At 39.9% G+C, this 19,712-nt stretch overlaps 2 protein-coding genes across 4 annotated transcripts in view; one reads left to right on the forward strand and one right to left on the reverse strand.

Annotated features, from left to right (window-relative positions):
• timm44 (translocase of inner mitochondrial membrane 44 homolog (yeast)) overlaps positions 1-19,712 on the forward strand; it is a 251,283-nt gene that overhangs the window by 82,837 nt on the left and 148,734 nt on the right. The window lies entirely within an intron of this gene.
• Positions 1-19,712, reverse strand: part of fbn2b (fibrillin 2b) — a 71,530-nt gene that overhangs the window by 38,923 nt on the left and 12,895 nt on the right. For both annotated transcript variants that reach the window (XM_072389486.1, XM_072389487.1), the window contains exons 5-7: positions 12,048-12,143; positions 11,302-11,397; positions 1,972-2,169 (exon numbers count right to left, since the gene is read on the reverse strand). In XM_072389486.1, the coding sequence (XP_072245587.1) occupies positions 1,972-2,169; positions 11,302-11,397; positions 12,048-12,143 (390 nt within the window). The remainder of the gene's footprint in view (positions 1-1,971; positions 2,170-11,301; positions 11,398-12,047; positions 12,144-19,712) is intronic.

Raw genomic sequence — 19,712 nt, forward strand, 5'->3', positions numbered from 1 at the left:
TCTCTGGCAATTAGATGTCTTCAGTGTGTGTGTGAAAGCATGTGAGGGAAGAGTTAGAAAGAAGGGGGCAAAAACTGATATTCAGGGAAAGAATAAAGCTGAAACTGTAAAAAAAAGAAAAGTCAGGGAGGAGATGTGATGTGAGCCACGTAGAGATGAGTTATTGTGTTACGCTGGCAAACCTCTTGCATATGAGCAACCTGGCAACCCCAACAAAAAGAAAGGAAGTTGTGGAGCTAAATACAAATCAGTTACTGTTTCCAGATGCATTACGTTTTTCAAATACTCTCATAAATAATGTATACAGACTTAAACTCGAAGCTGAGATTTTTTATTTTGTTCATTTTAAAAACACATGTCTATCTATTTACCAGGTGTAGGTACATACATAATCACTGGTGCACAAAGTGAAGTTCCAGCCCCTGATTAGGTTGAGGTTCAAGTGACTTCATTTGCATGAATTGGTAGAGTCGGCTTGAAAGACCCCTGACACACATTTTTTTTAAACAACTCAGTTGAAACCCCTTTTTATTAAAAATAAGTGTATGAATTAATGAATAAATGAAATTTGCCTCTATATCAACAAGGAAACTTGTTTATGCAAGCTATTTTTGTTCCGATTGCACTCGCTCTCACACTGTAACCTCAGAAGATGCAGACCCTGAGAAAGAGTGGAGTCGAGTGGGTCGCTCCATACCCCTAAAGTGATCAGCTTGAATAGAGGTGAAAAAAATGCATCCGTTAGTTTAATTTAATTTCATAACAACAGCAGCAGCTGTAATGTCTTTCTGTGTTATTTTGACCATAACATGTCACAGGCATTTCATTAAGACCTCAGGAAATTATGTCAATTTGTTAAAAAAAAAAGGGCAAAATATGTCACCTTAAATTTGAGGAGCGACATAGAGGCTTCAAAAGAAAGATTGCCTGGGTTAATTTAACAGGGGACATGACCTCCACATATGCCAAATACACATATATATATATGCAGAGAGTGCCTGGTCTGTTTTTTCTTCTTTTCTTTTTTTTATTGTGTTGTGTCTACACTGTATTTGTCAAAGTTTAGGATATGAACAGCATGAGGAAACGCGGTGTATATACTTTATAAATGCTTTACGGGGTTACTCCAGTGATTTAGATTGACCATTTCATTGGGTTTGAGGACTTGCAAGAGACAGAGATGTGATTGGGTGACATTCCAAAGTACAAAGCACCCTTTATGTCTGGAAGTCCCAATGAAAGACACGTGCTTCAAAAGACCGTCCATACCTGGTACATGCCATCCTCGCTCTTTAATTCTGCATTTCTGCTTAAATCTTGTGAAATCCAAGCCAAAACGATGGTAACAAAAAATAAAGTGATGTCACTATTACTTTATAGAACACTTTTCATTGCCTAACTACTACTCCCAGTAGTCTATAAAAATTAATTTGAGCTGTAAAGGAAGTAGAGAGCCCTTTTAACAGCTGGGAAAGGTTTCTGTTTCAGGGAGTCCTTTATTTGTTTTTGGATAACTGGATGCACTCTGTATGCAGCAAATTTGCTTTACTAAAAGGGAGAACAAACTAATATTTGGACTTTAAGAAAGACAGATGTGACAAGTGTGGCATGTTGATATTTATGCAGGGACATAACTCAAATATAGCAACACATACTCCTGAAAGTTTCTTTTCTTTTTTTTGTAAAATAAGATTATAAAAGGAAAACACAGATTTGTATCCGGCCAACTGTGTACATGCACTATCAGTGTTGTTGATACTAGTCTGAGGATTTTGTGCAGCAGGAATTTCAGCTGTGATGATGATGGATGAAGTAATAGTTCGAATGTTTATCGTTGTGGTTGCGTGAGGTTGTGTACGTGCATTACTGCACCTCTGTGTGTGTTATCAAATGCATCTTTCATCACTGTTCACATGAGGTTAAACAGAAGATCCGTCAGGTGTGTACACATTAGAAAGAGCCAGCTCTAACCTTGGCAGGCTCCGGTGCGGATGTTGGGGATGAGGCCTCGTCTGCAGGGGTGCGGCTGGGCAGGACACTGCTCACAGGGGTGACCCCATGCTCGGCCGATTGTAGCGCAGCAGAGAGTTTTGGTGCAAACGATTCCACTGAGCTGGCCCTGGCACATCTGGTTGTTCACCTGGGTGAAACACGGTCCAGTCCTGTAGTCTGTATTGGTGAGAGACAGATTCTTCGTTAACTGGTTGTTGATTTAGAATTTGACTGATTAAATGATTAGGCTGTGATTAATTTCCTCTTGCACATCTGCTGCTGCATTAAATGAAACCAGATAAGGTCTATAATTGAGAAATTTATTTTTGATGGAGCAAGCATATTTCCTGCCGTACCTAACTCTTTCTTTCTTTCTTTCTTTCTTTCTTTCTTTCTTTCTTTCTTTCTTTCTTTCTTTCTTTCTTTCTTTCTTTCTTTCTTTCTTTCTTTCTTTCCTTCTTTCTTTCTTTCTTTCTTTCTGTCTTACTTTCTTTCTTTCTTTCTGTCTTTCCTTCTTTCTTTCTTTCTTTCTTTCTTTCTGTCTTACTTTCTTTCTTTCTTTCTGTCTTACTTTCTTTCTTTCTTTCTTTCCTTCCTTCTTTCTTTCTTTCTTTCTGTCTTACTTTCTTTCTTTCCTCCTTTCTTCCCTCTAGCAGTAGATATGAAACTTGCTTACAAGGAAGAGCACTTATGAGTTGTATGTTTACCAGGACTTTTGCAGAACAAGATAAGAGTTGGTAGCAGGATTACAGATCCTGTCTGGCATGTGATTTCAGACATCATCCTATTAATCCTGCTCAGACTAGGCTGCCAAACACATCCACACATTTTCTTTCATCAGGAACAAGGCATAGGTGGCTGCTAGGTGGCTGCTATGCATTTAGTCTTTGTGCACACTGAAGCACATTCAAATACTTGAGCTAAGCAGTGGTGGTGTCTGTATCCATTGAAATGACAAACAGCTAATCACAATAGTCATCAATAACATTCACTAGCAATGCATGTTGTGTTAAGGAGTTTGTTCATGAATATTGCAACAACAGTAAGTGGGGTTACATGAGTGCCATCGGATCGGATTAATGGCTAAATTACAATAAGACTGAGTTATTCAGTTCAGGTATACACCTTAATCTGACAAAAACAAAGTCTTATTGAAATTTAGCTATTAATCCGATCCGATGGCACTCATGTAACTTACTGTTGTTGCAATATTCATGAACAAACTCCTTAACACAACATGCATTGCTAATCACATCTTGTGTTGAAAAGCAAAACCAATATCTCACAGACGTAAGACAGATTCAGGATTCTTTTTTTAAGCTAAATCCACAAACCCATTCACACTCATTTAAACAGATTCATGATGTAAGAATGCTGTGAGAACAAAGCATCCCTAGCTTCACTGATCAACTTCCCTCCTAACTACAGTGCTGCTTGCTAGTTAAAATGGCATAATCCTGTAAAACGGATTTCACAAATCAAACACAAAGACCTCATGCTGAAACCATTTCAGCAATACTGTATGATGTACGTCCTTTCAATCTCATACAGTCTAATGATGGCTTCCGTTGTGGGAGAAACCCTTATTAAGTTCTTGTCAGTGGCGCCACACTTAATATAGCCTTCATTCAAAAAAAACAGGAGATTGTTAGATTGTCACAGTGCAGATGAAAGGCAACTGCATGGTTGGCTAGCCAATGCTGTGACAGCCTCTCAGCTCTGAAGGACGAAGTGAGATGGAAAGATAGGACTCAGTGGTGGTGTCGGCTGTGAGTTGCTCACTACACTTATTGCCCTTATTAGTTCCTTGTGCCATATAGAAGAGGGTCACAGAGAATGGGGCAAAGAGCAGGAAAGGCAGAAAGAGGAAAAATAGAGGATGAGAGCAGAAAGTAGGTCAAACTGAGCATACAGAGTGTAGGTTGGGACTGAATCCAGTTCGCCATCTCAGCCATCTGTCTACATTTTGCTTTGCCCACTTTAAGTCTTCATGTCTGTCTTTGACTTTCTGTGGAGCCTCTCAGGTCTGCTTTGATCGTAAATCCTCATGTGATCTGGTTGGCACCATGCAGGGCTCATTTATGCACTACATACCTGCATACACATTTATACTGAAATACACAAAAAAGCCAGACACACCCTGCTTATTCTGCAAAAGAATTTACATTTACCAGTGGACTAAGAGCTATTTCAGATGTTTATAGTTTGTCAAGGATCCAAGAGTGAAAACCAGAATTAACATAGTTTATTTCTCAATATTATCCAGGTGAAAACTTCGGCCAGAAATTTGGGCGATGGGGTAAATTTGGTTTTAGTTAAAGGATTTTCCATCCTAAATACACATCTGGAATTTGTAAATTGCTTGAAAACTGGTTTAAATTGATCAAGTTTGGTTGACTTAAATTGTAAAGAGTCCTCTCTCCTACACAGACATACACATTTACATATATATATATATATATATATATATACGTTATGTATCAAGTGCAAGGTAATGGTGCAATCGAATATAACTGGTTAAAAATTCTATTGTTATACATCAACTTTTACAAAGAAGCTTCTTAATGGAGTTGAAACAAATTTACAGAGATGCAGATTGTGTGTTGGTGGCCAGAGATAGCAAACAGCGACCAAAAAAGATTTAAAATAGATTAATTTTGCATCTTGTGGCAGATGCCAAGATTGTTTGAAAACTGTTAACTGTTTCTTTTTTCTCTCTCTCTTCCTCTGATTTGTTTCCTCCACCCCTTCAGTCTTAAAGCTGATAACATATGTCAGGATAGCCGGCTTCAAAAATGTCCACCCACGTTTTTTTCCTTTACATAGAGTGGCTCAGTCTGCATTGAGAGACGGTTAACTGTTCTTTGTGTGGGACTGTTATTTGATCTTGAATAGTTATTTTCTTTGCCTTTACCGAGTGTAAAGTCCAATATTTCATCTCTGAAGAACATTAAATTAGGGTAGTGTAAGTAAATGCATGTATCCTTGTGGGGTTTGATAGGGACATATATGGTCTAGATGGTCAAACCTTGACAAAGAAATATAACAATGCATAATGTAAACTTATTTAAGGAAATAGTGAGGGAAACAACTCCCTTTTGTTGACAATATTTTGTTGAAGTAAGTTTTTTATCTTTCAATGATTAAAAGATGTTCCCATGGAACAGGAAGATGAACAGGGAAAACGATAAGAAGGATGACAAAGTGAAAGAAAAGAATTGGCTTATCCAAACTTTTTGAAGAATAAATGGGACTCTCCCATGCTCAAACCATCCAGCCACAGACAGCAGCCAAGTCTGGTAGTGTATGCATATGTGTTAAATTAAATACATAAGCATACACATTCTTTTACAATGTGTACATAAGAGACAGCCTCTCTTGGCTATCTCACAGGAACGCACAAGAATGCACATACTTGTCTGTGTACATATAAATGCCTGGAGGAAAAGTATCTGTCCAAGCTATAAGCCAGTCAGAGCAGCAATCATAGTTGTCTTTAAATGCAAAAACTAACAGTCAAGTTAGTCATTTAGTCTCATGTCTCCCTCTCAGAGTGAATGATGACGTGCCCCCCAATGTGTCAGCAGTTTTGTTTCTTTTGTGCATAAATATCTGTGGAAAAAAAAATACAAATATCATGCACCAGTCCAGAAGTTAGCCCCTGTGTCAGAGCATGATAGTCTGCACATCTGTGGAATGTAAACTTATTGGATAAATGCAAAGGCTGGCAGATTGGATGGAGAGCAATCCAACATCCTGACTCGGCCCAGCTGATAACATTTGGAAGCAATTTTCTCTAATTAGAGTTTAAATAGCTGAACAGATCAAAACATTCTGCCATTCACTCTTCACTCCTTCCTCCACAAAAGAATCAATTGTTAGTGACCTCTGACTCCCATGAAGCTATCTCCAGTTTCATGCATAACCTAAAAATAAGTAATTTTCCATCATTCATGAAAAATGACAACTTTGTGTCAGACTTAATGGAGTCTTTTCATTCTTAGGAGTTCAGAATGCACTTATTTTACAAACACAGGCAGATAAAAATCTAAACTAAGTTATTTGTTGTTATCTAACCACTGTAACCACGGTTTGACCTGGCTCAGTCTAAATGGATCAGCAATCGTATCACTTCCCTACTTAAAAAGAATCCAACTTTTTCTTATGATGATGTTTTTAAAGGTCAACCCAATAGAAAATAATTTGATTTTATGAAGAAGAAGAAAAAGATTAAGAATTAATGATCAAAAACCTTTACTCTTTCCTCTGGAGAGAGTTGAGAGTAAAGGGCAGATACTGCATGCTGTAAAGGCAGATGAGAGACAATATCTAATCCTGGCAGGAACTCAAACATTTTCCCATCAACTATAGCCAACTATGGGATCATGGAGATTGGACTGGGCATTGACCAGAGTACTTGAAGGGAAGGAGAGAGCAGGAGAAATGGCACAGGAGAAGAGGATTTCAGACTCATTAATAACAGCTAAAGTATTTCTAAAAGTCCCAATGGAGGAAAGTCTAGGAAGATAAGAAATTTGAAATATGAATTTAAAACATTGAAATGAGGTTACTATCATTTTTACATACATTCCTATGACAAGAGTTCAACAGGTTAAACGAATAAGGAGATGAAATATAACATGTGTAAAGCCTCTGGGTATGTGTGTGTATGTGGGTGAACATGCGTGTGTTTTCAACCGGATGTCTTCTCCAGACTTTATACAGCTGGAAGACTTACTCTGAGCCTAAACCTTTAGCCTAAACTCACCTTTTAAGACATTTTCAAATTATCCTGTGTGTGCGTTCGTGTTAGTGTGTACAGACTGGTCACGTGTCTAGCGTATCCTGTGGAATATGCAGCATATTGTTTGTGTCTCCCTCTGCTAATGTGAGTATAAATAAATGATTCATATGTGTGGGCTGGTTTGTTTGTTTGTGCATGTGAGTGTGTGTGTGTGTGTGTGCGCATGCCTAGAAAGTTTATCTCCATCCTGGCCAACCGTAGCGGTCTCTGTTAAGTCTTATCGTTATCAACAGGCTTGACATCTCTCCTTTCCTTTAGCTGTAATCACTCCTCAAGGAGTCTGCTCCTTTTTTCCACTCCAGAAGGATTCACTCAGACGTGACTAAATGTTTTACACAGCGCAAACACACACATACAGGGTCAACAACTGTGGGAGAAATGCTACACAAAGGCTGAGGATCTGAAAGCCTCCTGCCTCCTGCTAACCGATGCGAAGAGAACTGAACAGATCACACAGTTTACACAAAACAGTTTAAAACCAACAGTATGATGTATTTTTAAAATATTTAAAAACGTTGCACATCGGTCTTAACTGATCGCACAACTGATAGCATCAGGTTCTAAATGATACACTTCCTTTGTCATTGTTTCTATACCTCACCCACTGTACAATAAATCTATCTTACAAATCTATCTTCAGTTATTTTCGTCTCCAGCATTGGAACAATTATGCAGCCTCAGTTGAATGCAGACATCGCTGGGCAGCCAGGCCAGAGGGCTCCAGTCTCCATCAACAACAGCCAACAGGCATTTTACATGTTCCACATTAGGGAAGTCTTTGTTTCTTCTCAACTGAAGCAAGAGTAAATCAGTCAGATTTCCATCCAACAAGATGAAAGATTCCATCAGACACTGCTCTTAGCTATATTTGACAAAACCAAAGCCACTATATTTGGCTTAAGTGAGAGTGAACGGTTTCCTGGAATCTTTTTTTATGAGATAGATCATCAAAATTTAGTGCCTCCAAGAAGATCGGACACTTAAAACAGCTTCTGAAATGTGACACTCTTAATTATACCCAACCCATAGTATGCTAATTCAATTCATAACATATAATCAGACATAGTATCTGGATGAAGCACATGGCTCATTATGTGAGCAGAACCTCGAGACACACTTTCAGGCATGGATTAACACACAGTGTTGCAAAAAATGTCCTCAGCCTGTTTTCAGGGCACATAACATTTGTATTTTTTTAGCTCAGTTGGTTTATTATGCATCTCTCAGCAGACGTCTGCACACGGGGTCACCATTGAGAGGCAAAATAGACTTACTGTAGATCAAATTTAGCAAGGCTCCGAAGTGGCTGACTCCAATTGAATTGTCATTGGGGATATTTTCCACAGGGTGACCTATAACAGACCTGGAGTCCCACCCACCCTAACACCAGCGCAGCCATCCTGCCCAGACATTCTCTCCAAGCCAGAGTCAAAAGAGCTCAAATAGCACAACTTCCTACAGTTCCATCACCTCAAAATGACTGACGCCACTTATTGTTGGGGTGCAAATTGCTCTCCTGCAATTATCGTTTATTTGGTCTGTACTGGACAAAAACTGGCCAAAGACTGTATAAGTCCACAGAGAGAGAGAGAGACTGGACTGTCCTGGAAGGAGTCCTGGAACACAGTTGACCGTTCCCATGAGCTGTATGTGTGTAGAAATTGTGTGAAAATGTCACTACTTAGCAGCAAAATATGTTTTCAACAGAAAAAAGGTGAAGGCGAATTAACATTTTAACTCTCTGATGCTGCTAGATGAAAACTGACAAAGCAAGTTCATTATAGAGCTGCAGCAAACATGTATGTGTGTGTCATCATTTGATGTCTGTATTGAAAACTGCTCAATAGCTATTGAGGATTCACTGAAAGACACTTATGTCATCCTCATGGTGGTGCTACAGGAAAACCAAATGATTTAGGAACATTATCAAATTTATCAAAAATCACACCAGTCCATCCTATAGAAATTTAGGCATTTCACTCAAGACCAAAAGAGCTGAACCGACAAAAATGGAGAGCTTCATAAACTATCCCAAAGGCACTGCTACCAGCTTTAAACACAAATCCATGTCGCTTCCCATACATGCATACACATACAGAAACAAAACACACACTCAACTGCTACTCAGCCGTAGAAAATAACCAAGTGATCGCAGAACTCCAGCTCCAGCTCTATTTCATGTTAAGTCATCAAGCCTCACACAAACAGTCAGTGGCTCACACAGAGCTGCACGTGCCTACACTTTCCACAAACGCAGAGGTTTCCCGCGATTAAATCCACACAGTCCCTGGATGACTTTCCCTGCCTTCGTAATCGCAGCTCATCAGCAAGTTTTCTCACTGGATCATGCAGTAAATCTAATGGCTCGTGGCCTCAGGTACACGAACGTTAAAAGCACAATATACAGCAAAAAGGGCTAAAGGATACACCAGGGATGCTGCAGTCTTTTTCAGGCCAAACCTGGCGTTCCGGAAAAAAAATGTCATCAACGTCATCACAAATGTATCATTGAAGGATAGATATTTACATGTACCGTGTGAGTTGTTTGCTCAGGGTGCTTTAACAACTATCCTATGGCTGCTTAAATTCTGATTTCTCCAATCTAACATTTAATGTATATCCATCGCATGCTGGTGAAGTTTAAACTTCATACTAGTTATCAATAAGATTCCCTATGAATTATAATGTTAATTTTACAAACGTAGCTAAACATCTCTCTTTCTTTGAAGGATATCTGGCACCACAAACACACAAAAAGAGATTTATGAGCCTTTCCCTTATGACCACCGAAAGGGTTCTTTGGTCGCTCAGCTCCTCCAACATGGGGAGTATTTGGGCTCCCCTCCTTCAGGCTTTGTGTACACAGCTGGGGAGTCCATTTTCATTTTCACCCTATTCCCTCCGACCACCCTCCCCCTGTCTGAGCTTCACTACCTTGTTCCACTCCTCATCAGGAAATGTCCACGACCAGTCCACAAAGAAACTCTATTTTGTCAGTCCTGTGGGGATGTTGCGTGGATGGGGGGGGTATTTACTGCCAGATGTTTTTAAGGCTCCCTCAGACAAACTCAGCCCTTAAAATTTTGGTTGTCTCAAGAAAACAAGACCCAAGAGTCGTCAGCGGGACAGCCTAGTATACTAGAATTTGATTAAGAGGTTAATAAAGTTAAATTCAAAGCGATAAAAGGAACAGAACAAGACGAAACACTGGACAACAGAATACAAATGTGTGCTACAAGAAGAAGGTTTGTGGTTGTTTTTTTACAGAGGCATACACACATCTGTAGAAGGGTATGGGGGAATGCGGAAGAAAGGCTGAGATGAATTGAATGCAATTACAGGTTTACAGTGCGTGCCAGCAGGGTGTAGGAAGAAGCAGAGTACAGGAAAGAGGGAGGTTATGGGTCAGAGACAGGTAAGATTCGTGACAATAAAACATCTTCTCTTTTTCTAACAGCATGACAGAAATTAAACAAAACCATCAGTAGAGACTTTTTTTTATCTGCCATTCTATGACCTACTTCCAACACCCTGCCAACACTTCCTACCACACAGATACCGCAGGCTACGGATCAAAGCACAGGAGATAAACACCCACTGTCTGTCTGAGTGCATGAAGTCATCCACAATTCTCACCAAGAATTGAATCAAGAGAAAATCTGCACTCATAGGAACAAGCTTCACAGCCTCAAGGCAACATCAGAGCCTTCCTGGATCAATATCTTTCTCAGCTAAAAGTAAATGCGTGAGTAAGGAGTGTATTGATCTGAGGAAGTGTCAAACCACACTCTACTGCCCCTCCAATCTGACTGCTTGGTGTCCATCATGGCTTTTCTGATGCTAAGTTTACTCCCAGGAAAACCATCTTTTTAGTCCCATAAAAACTTTTTCATGAAAAACGTCTTGTTCACACATATTTTGGGCATTATTTTCTTACTCAGTTTCTATTACAGAATTTTGCTCAGAATGCAATAATTGCTGGAAATCAGTACAGACAAAGACTGGAGGCAGCTGGCTGGCCACACTGGTTGTAAGCAAGAGCTCGCAGAACTTATATTATCATACCAATACATTTCCAAAGTAAACCAAAAAATGAGAAGATTTCTAATCATATAAAAAAAATACTACATGGTGTTTACTAAGGGAGATGACACTTTTTACGTACTGTGCAATATTTGTAGTGTTTGCCTCTATCTTTTTATTACAAAAATATAAATTTACGAATAATTACAAATTTACTGATAAACCCACATATTTGTCACATGTTGGACTCCACTTGATCTATAGTGTCATCAGCAGAGCTACGTGAAACAGTTTCACAGCAATGAATGTCAAAAAACAGCCACGTATCTGTGCGGGTTTTCCCACTGTCCCAAACACGGACTGAAGCAGTACAAGTATTAGAAGGCCACTCTTGCATATTCATACCGACAGAACTTACAAGAAACACACTGAGAAGAATCACAGCACCCAGTTTAAACATAAAAATGAGGACGAGCTCTCACCTCTCTCGCACTGCGGGCCAGTGAAACCGTAGACACAGGCACATCTGTTGGGCCCAATGCAGCGACCACCGTTCTGGCAGCCATTCTCACACACAGCTAACAAAGACAGAAGAGAGGAGGGGGTTACCGTACTATGTCAGCTTTATTTCTTTTTCTTCTCTTTTTCACAAACAAACAAAGTTGAAAAGGCTTAAACCACATTCTGATTTGTGTAAGAAACAACTACGAGACATTTCATCTTTGACATTTTTTAGTGCTTGAAAGTTAGTGAATCCCTTAGAATAGTCTAACTTTCGATCTAAAAAGAATATACACTAAAACATGGTCGGATTTAAAGTAGATAAAAAAAAACTCAGTCATGCAGGCAAATGAAAAAACTATCCATCTATTTAACAAGGAATGTGATCCAGGATTACATATCTGTAAGTGGCAAAAGTATGTGAACGTCTTTTGTTAGTTCATTTAAAGGAAACATCAAAGTTGGGTGTTTTTGTTAATGAATTGGTGTCAAAAAATGTATGTATTGATTAATGACAACACTGCATTCTAGGATAAGAAGCCGATTCAACTTGTGAAACATGGTGGTGGGAATGTTATGATTTAGGTCCTTAAAATATCCTCAACTCAAGTTATTGATTTTTCTGTACACTTGAGATCCAAGTTCTTCAAAGGTCAAACACCTTTACATATAAAGGTTTATTTATATACCCCGCCCATGTTTGCTTCCTCTCCAGCAGGCTACTCACGTTGTCCACAGTGACTGCCCATGTATCCTTTTGTGCAGGAGCAGGAGTCCTCTAAGCAGCTGCCTCCATTCATACATCTGACATTACAGGACTGAACTGTAAAACAAAGTAAGATTATCATGTCAAAAAGTGCTTTAGTAGTCCAAGTCCTCCCAGGTCTTATGTAAATATGTTTACTTTGTCATTGTTAGAGTTCCTTTCCACTTCCATTGGATTTACATTTCTTTTTCCTCAGAGGCTTTAGATCGCCTCTGAGATAAATAGCCCCTCGACTACAAACTAAACTAATCAAGCAGAATAGGGGGGAAGGCAGTGAGTTGAGGCAATGGTATCCTACATTCCTGTTAGTCAGGAATTTGCTAAAGGAGAGGAAAACTGGGTGAGGAATTGATGAGATGAAGAAGTGGTAGGAATGGCCACGTCCAAATTCAATAAAGTGCAAAAAAGAGAAATTATAGAGAAGCGAATAGTCACAATTGCTGCTTCAATATAAAAAAAAAAAACGTCAGGACTGGTAGACTCCTTTTCAAAGGTGAGTGGGTCAATCTGACAATCTCAAAGATGTAGGAGCAGCCCCAATAAGACAAAGGTCTCCCTAATAAACAGGCAGCTTTCTGCTAAGCCAGAACAGGAGAACACAGGATGCACCTACAATATAACACTGTATACAGATAGCTGTCATCTCAAAAAGTTTCCATACAACCTTCTTTTTCACTTTAAAGTAGCTTAAATGGATATTCGATTTCTTTAAGTCTCTTGGAATTCGACTTTTCTTCCTTCTGCCACTTTTCCCTATATCCTCTGTGGCTTTCGTGCTCTTATGTCTGTGTCTTAATCGCAAGTTCAACATTAATTTCCTCCCTGTCTATCTGCTTCCCTCTCTCTTACCATCTGCCCGTTTGTGTTTTCTTCACTCTTTAACATTTCTGGCTTGCAGAGCTGTACAACAGATGGGAAATGACCAAGGTTCCCCATTGCTGAGTTTGTCTAATGAGACTTTTTCAGTTTGCGCATTTGCCAACAGGAGGTATTTCAGCCACTATAATCCACCCGCTTATTTTAACTGGGCCCAAGCACACTAAATATGATTTGTTTAAGTCCTAACGAGTAAATCAACTCTTAAGTGGCTTTTCGTTGTGATCACTGGTGTCTGGCTTACTGGAGGCTTGAGGAGGACAGACTTATTTTACATGAGTTAAAGCACAATAGAATGAGTCTTGGACGTGAACCCTGTTTGGTTTTTGTAAATTCAAGACAGAGGTGTAATTTACTGATAAAATCAACATCGCTTTAATTTGTTCCATATATTCAATGCATTTAAAAGGTGTTCCAGCAAACTTTCTCATGTGCAACACTTGGACTCTTTCCATGTGCAGATTTGACAGATACAATTTTTTTTTTTTTTGGGGGGGGGGGGGGTAATATATGATGATGACATAAAGCAAATACTTTGTGACTCTAGGGAAACCCACTTTTACAAGTTAGTGTGCTAGTATGTGTCTAGAATATGTCTCTGTCTTTCTCCCCTTTGTTCTTGTTCACAGGAGAGAGGTCAGGTTTCAACTTCAGCTTCATGCAACATGTGGTTAACACCACATACACTTCTGAATCTCTTTCTTCACTTACGGCCAACAATGAGGGCTGAGATGTGAAATGTGAATAATGATTGCAGTGAGTGATTACAGTTTTCCCTGCTGTGGAGCAAGCCATGAAGAAAAAACGTTCCAGTGTGCTGCAAATAAGACTTCCCCTAAGCTGAGGGCACCCCCCCCCACTCCCCACAAAAACATATTTTTAAATAGGTCAAGGAAGAATGGGGAAATATCTTGTATGGTGGGAGTCTCTTACTGAACTCTCTGAACTCTGGAAAGAGACTGATGAGATATGAGACTGGAAAGACGGTAAGACTAACAGAGATCTACTCGACGTCATCTGTTTTCTCTGTAACAGGAAGGTTGTGTTGTGAGAAGGAAGAGTGGAGGAAACAAGCACATTTGGACACAACAGGGGATGATCTCAGTAATTAACTCCCCCCTTCTTTATGGCAGTCCATCTCCTGCAGGTGGAGAGAGATGATTTGCCCCGATGACCCGTGCCTGGAAAGCTGCACGTGTAGAGAAAAAGGATGGGGGATGGGCATGAGTATGTGTGTGTATATCTTCCAAACACTGGGGAAAAGAAGTTGGGTGTAGCATTATGGCGGCACAATGTACCTCTGTATTCTAGTAGTGTCGTCGGTGAACTGCTCACATCTGGGTGTTTTTTACGAGAGACTGAGAAACACAGGAAGTCCCGGCTAGAGTGTGAGTGCGTTTGTGAGGAAGAATGTGTGTCTGATGGAAAACTGAAAAGCTTTATGGTTGTGTTTTGTCTCGATTTACACACAACTCGGGGACCAGTGACAAGTCAGCATCAGTTTCAGCTTGGATGGACAATGTAGGAAAATTGAAAGCTGCATAAGATGTGATTAAAAAAAAAGGTTGACATCCGAGAACTAATTTCTCTTCCACGAAACATACAGTCATCCACGGTGTTTTCAGAGGAGTTAATCCTGTACTGCATACACACCATAAATTTCTCAGGGCAAATAGGAAATATATTCACTTAAGTTGTTTGCTGACCTCATAAGGACAGAGCATCACACACAGTCAAGGTGGAGTATGTTGAAGCGACATGGTTTCTAATTAGATAGCTCCTCTACTTTCCCAGGGCTCAGTACCACTGCTTTTCAATCACCAATGGATGCTTTTCAGTCTAAAGACAGCTGTTTCTCTGCATTAGGGCAAGAACATCCCTGGTAATGATTTCATAATTATGGTTATGGGAAGACAAGGTTATAAAGGCAACCGTATACGATCCTCAGCACATCTGCTCCGCTCTAAACATGTTTATTACAAGGGTGACTTGCAGTGCAAAGCCTTGTTGTCTCAGAAGTGACATATTTCCAGGTTATCGGTAAGGCAAATGTGACTCATGTACTTACAAAACCATCTTGGCTTTGCAAAGATTGAACCATTTCTATTTCTGCAAATGTGTGTATTTCTCTAAGCCTGCCAGTACTGCCACAGAAACATGTGTTTGCATTACTCTTTGGCAGACGCTAGATATTCTGAATGTATTAGAAAAAATAACTACATGTGGACAAAGCAATCATCCCAGATATGTTGATCACTGTTGATCTAGCCTGCATTCCACAGGCTAGACGCACAACATAAAACACCATCTAAAAGCCAACCAACCAGGGTGTTTGAATCAGGCTGTATAATTAAAGCAGAGGAAATCAGCTTTGGGAAAACTGAACTACATAGAGCTGCAGCTTGCTCCAACTGTTCTAAAGTATCCTGTTAAATGATGGATCCTCACCAAGAGCTGAAATTGAAGGTTGGCACCTTTAAGAGGAGTTGGAAAGAGAGTAACTGCCTTCTCTTGTCATGGTGTCTGAGGCTGACAATCTTGTGAAAACCAATATGAACTTAGCTTTCTGAAACAAATCTAAAACTCTGATAGAACAAAACAAAGCTTTGTATCAGCAGAACAAAGATCATTTGAGACTTGACAGAATAGGTAGATACAAACCACCAAATAAGATGACCTCCGTGGTTATATCTTGTAAAATGATGTAGCTTTACTTCATCACCAATCATAAAGTTTTCTGACCTCTGACATTCATTAAACCTGGTAAAACAACCAGAAGAGGGTTTTTAACTGAGATACTCTAGAGAAATGTTTATGGTTCTTAGTACTCAGCCAACAGAAGTGTGACAGTGCAATGGTCTGCATTTTGACCCTTAAAGCCCTTGTAGTAGTGGGGTTTTGATGATGCTATTTCATGGCACCTATAGATAAAGTAGTTACTAGATGCAACACTGTTTCAATGAGTATGTGAGGAACTAATAAAAGTCTAACAACAGGCAATAAAAGTCACTTTTACTGAAACTACTACAGCACAGAAAAGAGGAGAAGACTTTTAAACTAACAGAGTCTATACATAAAGCTCTGAAAGCAGCATATCGCAGCAGAATTATGTTTATTGTTTGAGCAAAGCTGCTATAATTAAAGCCAGTTACATTTTTGCCCGACAGATACATTACATTTTTGACACCACGTGAATTGTTGCATTTCTCAGGAAAAGGCCCACTGCACTTAATCTGCTGTGTTAATCACATGCTGCAGCACAAATTCAAGAGACCATTCAACCAATATTTCCATTTGCTAGCTATATAAGAAGAATTTTTTAAAAAAAAGCTGACACAGCATCTCAATATCTTTCTGTCCTTTTCTATTTCACAAACAAAAACCATCATAACCCCTTGTGAGGGAAGTCTAGAACCACAGTGTGACTGTAAGTTTAGTCCACCTCTGCATAGCTGTCGCACTAATTTATTGCTTACCTATGAATGGCCATTGAAGCCCCTGAAGAGCATAATTATATAGGTCTCAACAAAGCACAGACTCTGCAGGACATCTACAGGTCACAGGAAGTTTCCCTTCACGCCACCCTCCACAATCTTCTCTTAAGGTCTGTCCATACTTTTGGTTGAGGCAGATCATGTTTTACACTAAAACACAGCTAGATGATTTTGAAAATCAGTGTGGATGTCTACGTATTTGTCTCTCTGTGTGCACACACTCTGTGTGTGTTTGTGGGCTTACTGGAATGTGAGCATGAGTAAGAGGTCTGACTGGGCCAGGCGAGACTGATGAGCTGACTTTGGCCAACAAAAGCAGTAAAGTTGATCAAACTGTATGCTACTTATTACACTTATTGACACACAATGTGCATGATCCCCAAGTGGCGCTTAACGTTGTCTTCGCCATGTCTGGTACATAAAAATTTAGATTGAAACCTGCACACACAGCAGCAATCTCATAAAGACATATTTGATTTCACAAACTGTTTATGAAACATTTAACTTCCCTCCAAACACACATCCTAAGTGGTCTGTAAGTAAGCTTAGTAGACTGAGCTGGGGCAGCCAGATACTCTGCTTTAAGCCCAACAAACCCTGTGACCTACTGCTGGGGGACTCCCAAAGCCCTAGTTAGTGGCTGATTGGGGAGCAGACCTGCAACTATATTCATTACTATTGCAGTACAAAATGTTCTATTTGTGCTCTAAGAGTATAAAGGTGGGACCAAATACATCTTGCAATTAGACGGATAGCACCTTAACTTGCTCAGTAAATTAGGTCACTTAGACTGACATTAGATTTCTTTGAAAGGTGCTACATAAGCAATGCTTGGTTGATTGAGCATAGCTTAGGGCACCATTTTATTGAATTTAGAGGAATTTAGTACATACAACCCCATTTTGGTGTTGTCATGGATGGCATGAAAATGTAAAAAACACAACGTTATAGCACAAAGACAACATATCTGATTAAAAAACTGAGGAAAGTTGTTTTTCTTTTTCAAATTTAGTGCCAACAGCGCATTTTAAAAAAGGTTCACCACTGTACTGCAGCACTTCTTTTAAAAACAATCTGAAGGCAGATGGAGCTCTGATTATATAACAAGCAAGAAGTGTAATTTCAGCTGCTAAACAATTTGGAGCCCCTTTTAGAGTATTCTTGATAACAAAATGCACCAAACTGGGTGACGTTTTGTTATTACAAAGATACCATTTTAACACCTGAACTCTTTTACAGAGTCATGCTATTGTAATATATGCAGGATGTGGGGATACTCACAAGCCCCTGGCTGAGCATCTCAGTACTGGAGTTCTCCCCAGTCATTGTGCCCCTCTGCCACTGCGAGTTTGTGCGTATACACCAAACAGCAGTTCTGATTACTACCCGGAGTGGTGTTCTGGAAGGGGTGCAGTTTCCATTGTTCTTCAGGGCATCTGGAGAAGCTGAAGGCTCTGAACACTGTGGGGCTGTCTTGACTGACACGCCTCTTCAGTTTCACATGGAGGTCTGGGACCATGTCTGTAGATTGGCAGATTGGTGTTGGTCCCCATTTTTAAAATGGATGACTGAAGCGCCTGCTCCAATTGTACAATTATAGGGGGATAACACGATTCAACTTCACCATTAATGTTTGAAGCTCTGACCAATTGTCCAACCTCAGATTCCAGAGGAGAAGTGTTGTTTTCTCCCGGGTTCTGGAACAGTGGACCAGATCTTTACCCACACGGAGTTACTGAGGGATCTCAGGAGTTTGACCATTCAATCTACAAGTGTAGACTTGGGCAAGGCTTATGGCCGTGTCTGCCAACCGATTCTGTAGGGGGTGCTGTGCAGAGTAATGCAATCCTAGCTGCTGGCTAGCAGGTTCTTGTATAACCAAAGCAAGAGTTGTGTCCACATCCTGCGATGCTCCTTATCATCAATTCTTTTTGGGGTGTTCATGGACAGGATATCTAGATGTAGCTTGGAAGATAAGAATGTATAGTTTGGGAATCTTAAGGCTGCATCTTTGCTTTTTGCACTGCAGTTATGTCAGCCTCTGCAAGGCATGACTTTCAGGGTACAGCAATTCACAGCTAAGTGTGAAGTGGCCGGGATGAAAGTCAGTCCCTCCAAATTCCAATTCTCTGTGTCTGAGATAAGTTTCTGCATCAAGCAGATGAGTTGAAGTATCACATAATTTAGTGCAGTGAGATAAATGGCATTGCAGTATTTGGGGCTGTTACTGGTTTCTCTTCCTCCAACCCTCATCCATGGTCAGCGTCACTTCTGCATCAGACAGTTACATAGAGTGGGTCTTTGTAACACATCCCATGTTGGGACATGGTGTTTCAATCTGGACCCTTCTGGAATGCATTGCAGACTGTGTTGCTACAAGGACATTCTGTGGTTAAAAAGTTTAGTGACAAAGTAAAGTCCTGAACCCGGAAAAGAAGCAGTCTAAAAATCCGCGAAATAGCTCTCAATCAGCCGCAAAGAAAATGCTGAGGTTTGACCGTTTCACATTTGACTTCTCTTATATTTCTCAAGGTTTGAGTTGTTATGTGCCAGACATTATATGGACAAGATTAAGGACCAAAATTGATCTTCTGGTGGTCCCCTTTTGAGTAGCCTTTAGCTTTTGCACATCCATCAGGAAACCATATCATTCTCTAAACTAAGAGCAGGTAAGATACTGACTACTTATAAGTACTTTACACAACCCTATTTAGAAAAGAAAAACTAAAGAAGGCAGCAGAGTTGCTGGATATTGTTATGATTTTTTTTTGGTTGAGTTTTAACATGGGAGTGGGGATGCAATGCACTGTGATCACTGACGCTGGGTTTCAAAAGGGTTCCTAAGTCCATGCAGAGATTTCTGCAACAGAGTCATCTGGTTATATGCAGTACCATCTGACAGCCAATGGAGCGTGACTATTTATGTTTATGTTTATGCATTTGGCAGACGCTTTTATCCAAAGTGACTTACAGATAGGCAGATAGGGTAAGGGGTTCTTGCCTAAGGACCCCTACTGGAGGTATTACCTTTCATACAATGCAATGTATAAGTTCTCAACTTTTTTTTGCTTGTTTTAGTGTACAGTGTGGTGATTAAGTCAAGGTTGGTGGGCCAAACGCCCTCTTGGCAAAAACCTTTAATCTGACAACTTAATTGAAGAAAAACTCAACCGTCCGAATTGTACAAATAGTCAAAAATAAAAATAAATACATTATTGAAGCCCCTGAATTTTTTGAGTAGAGATGTAGTTCATGT

Source organism: Leuresthes tenuis, unplaced genomic scaffold (genome assembly GCF_036924035.1).
Source record: "Leuresthes tenuis unplaced genomic scaffold, fLeuTen1.0.hap1 SCAF_7, whole genome shotgun sequence".
NCBI lineage: Eukaryota > Metazoa > Chordata > Actinopteri > Atheriniformes > Atherinopsidae > Leuresthes > Leuresthes tenuis.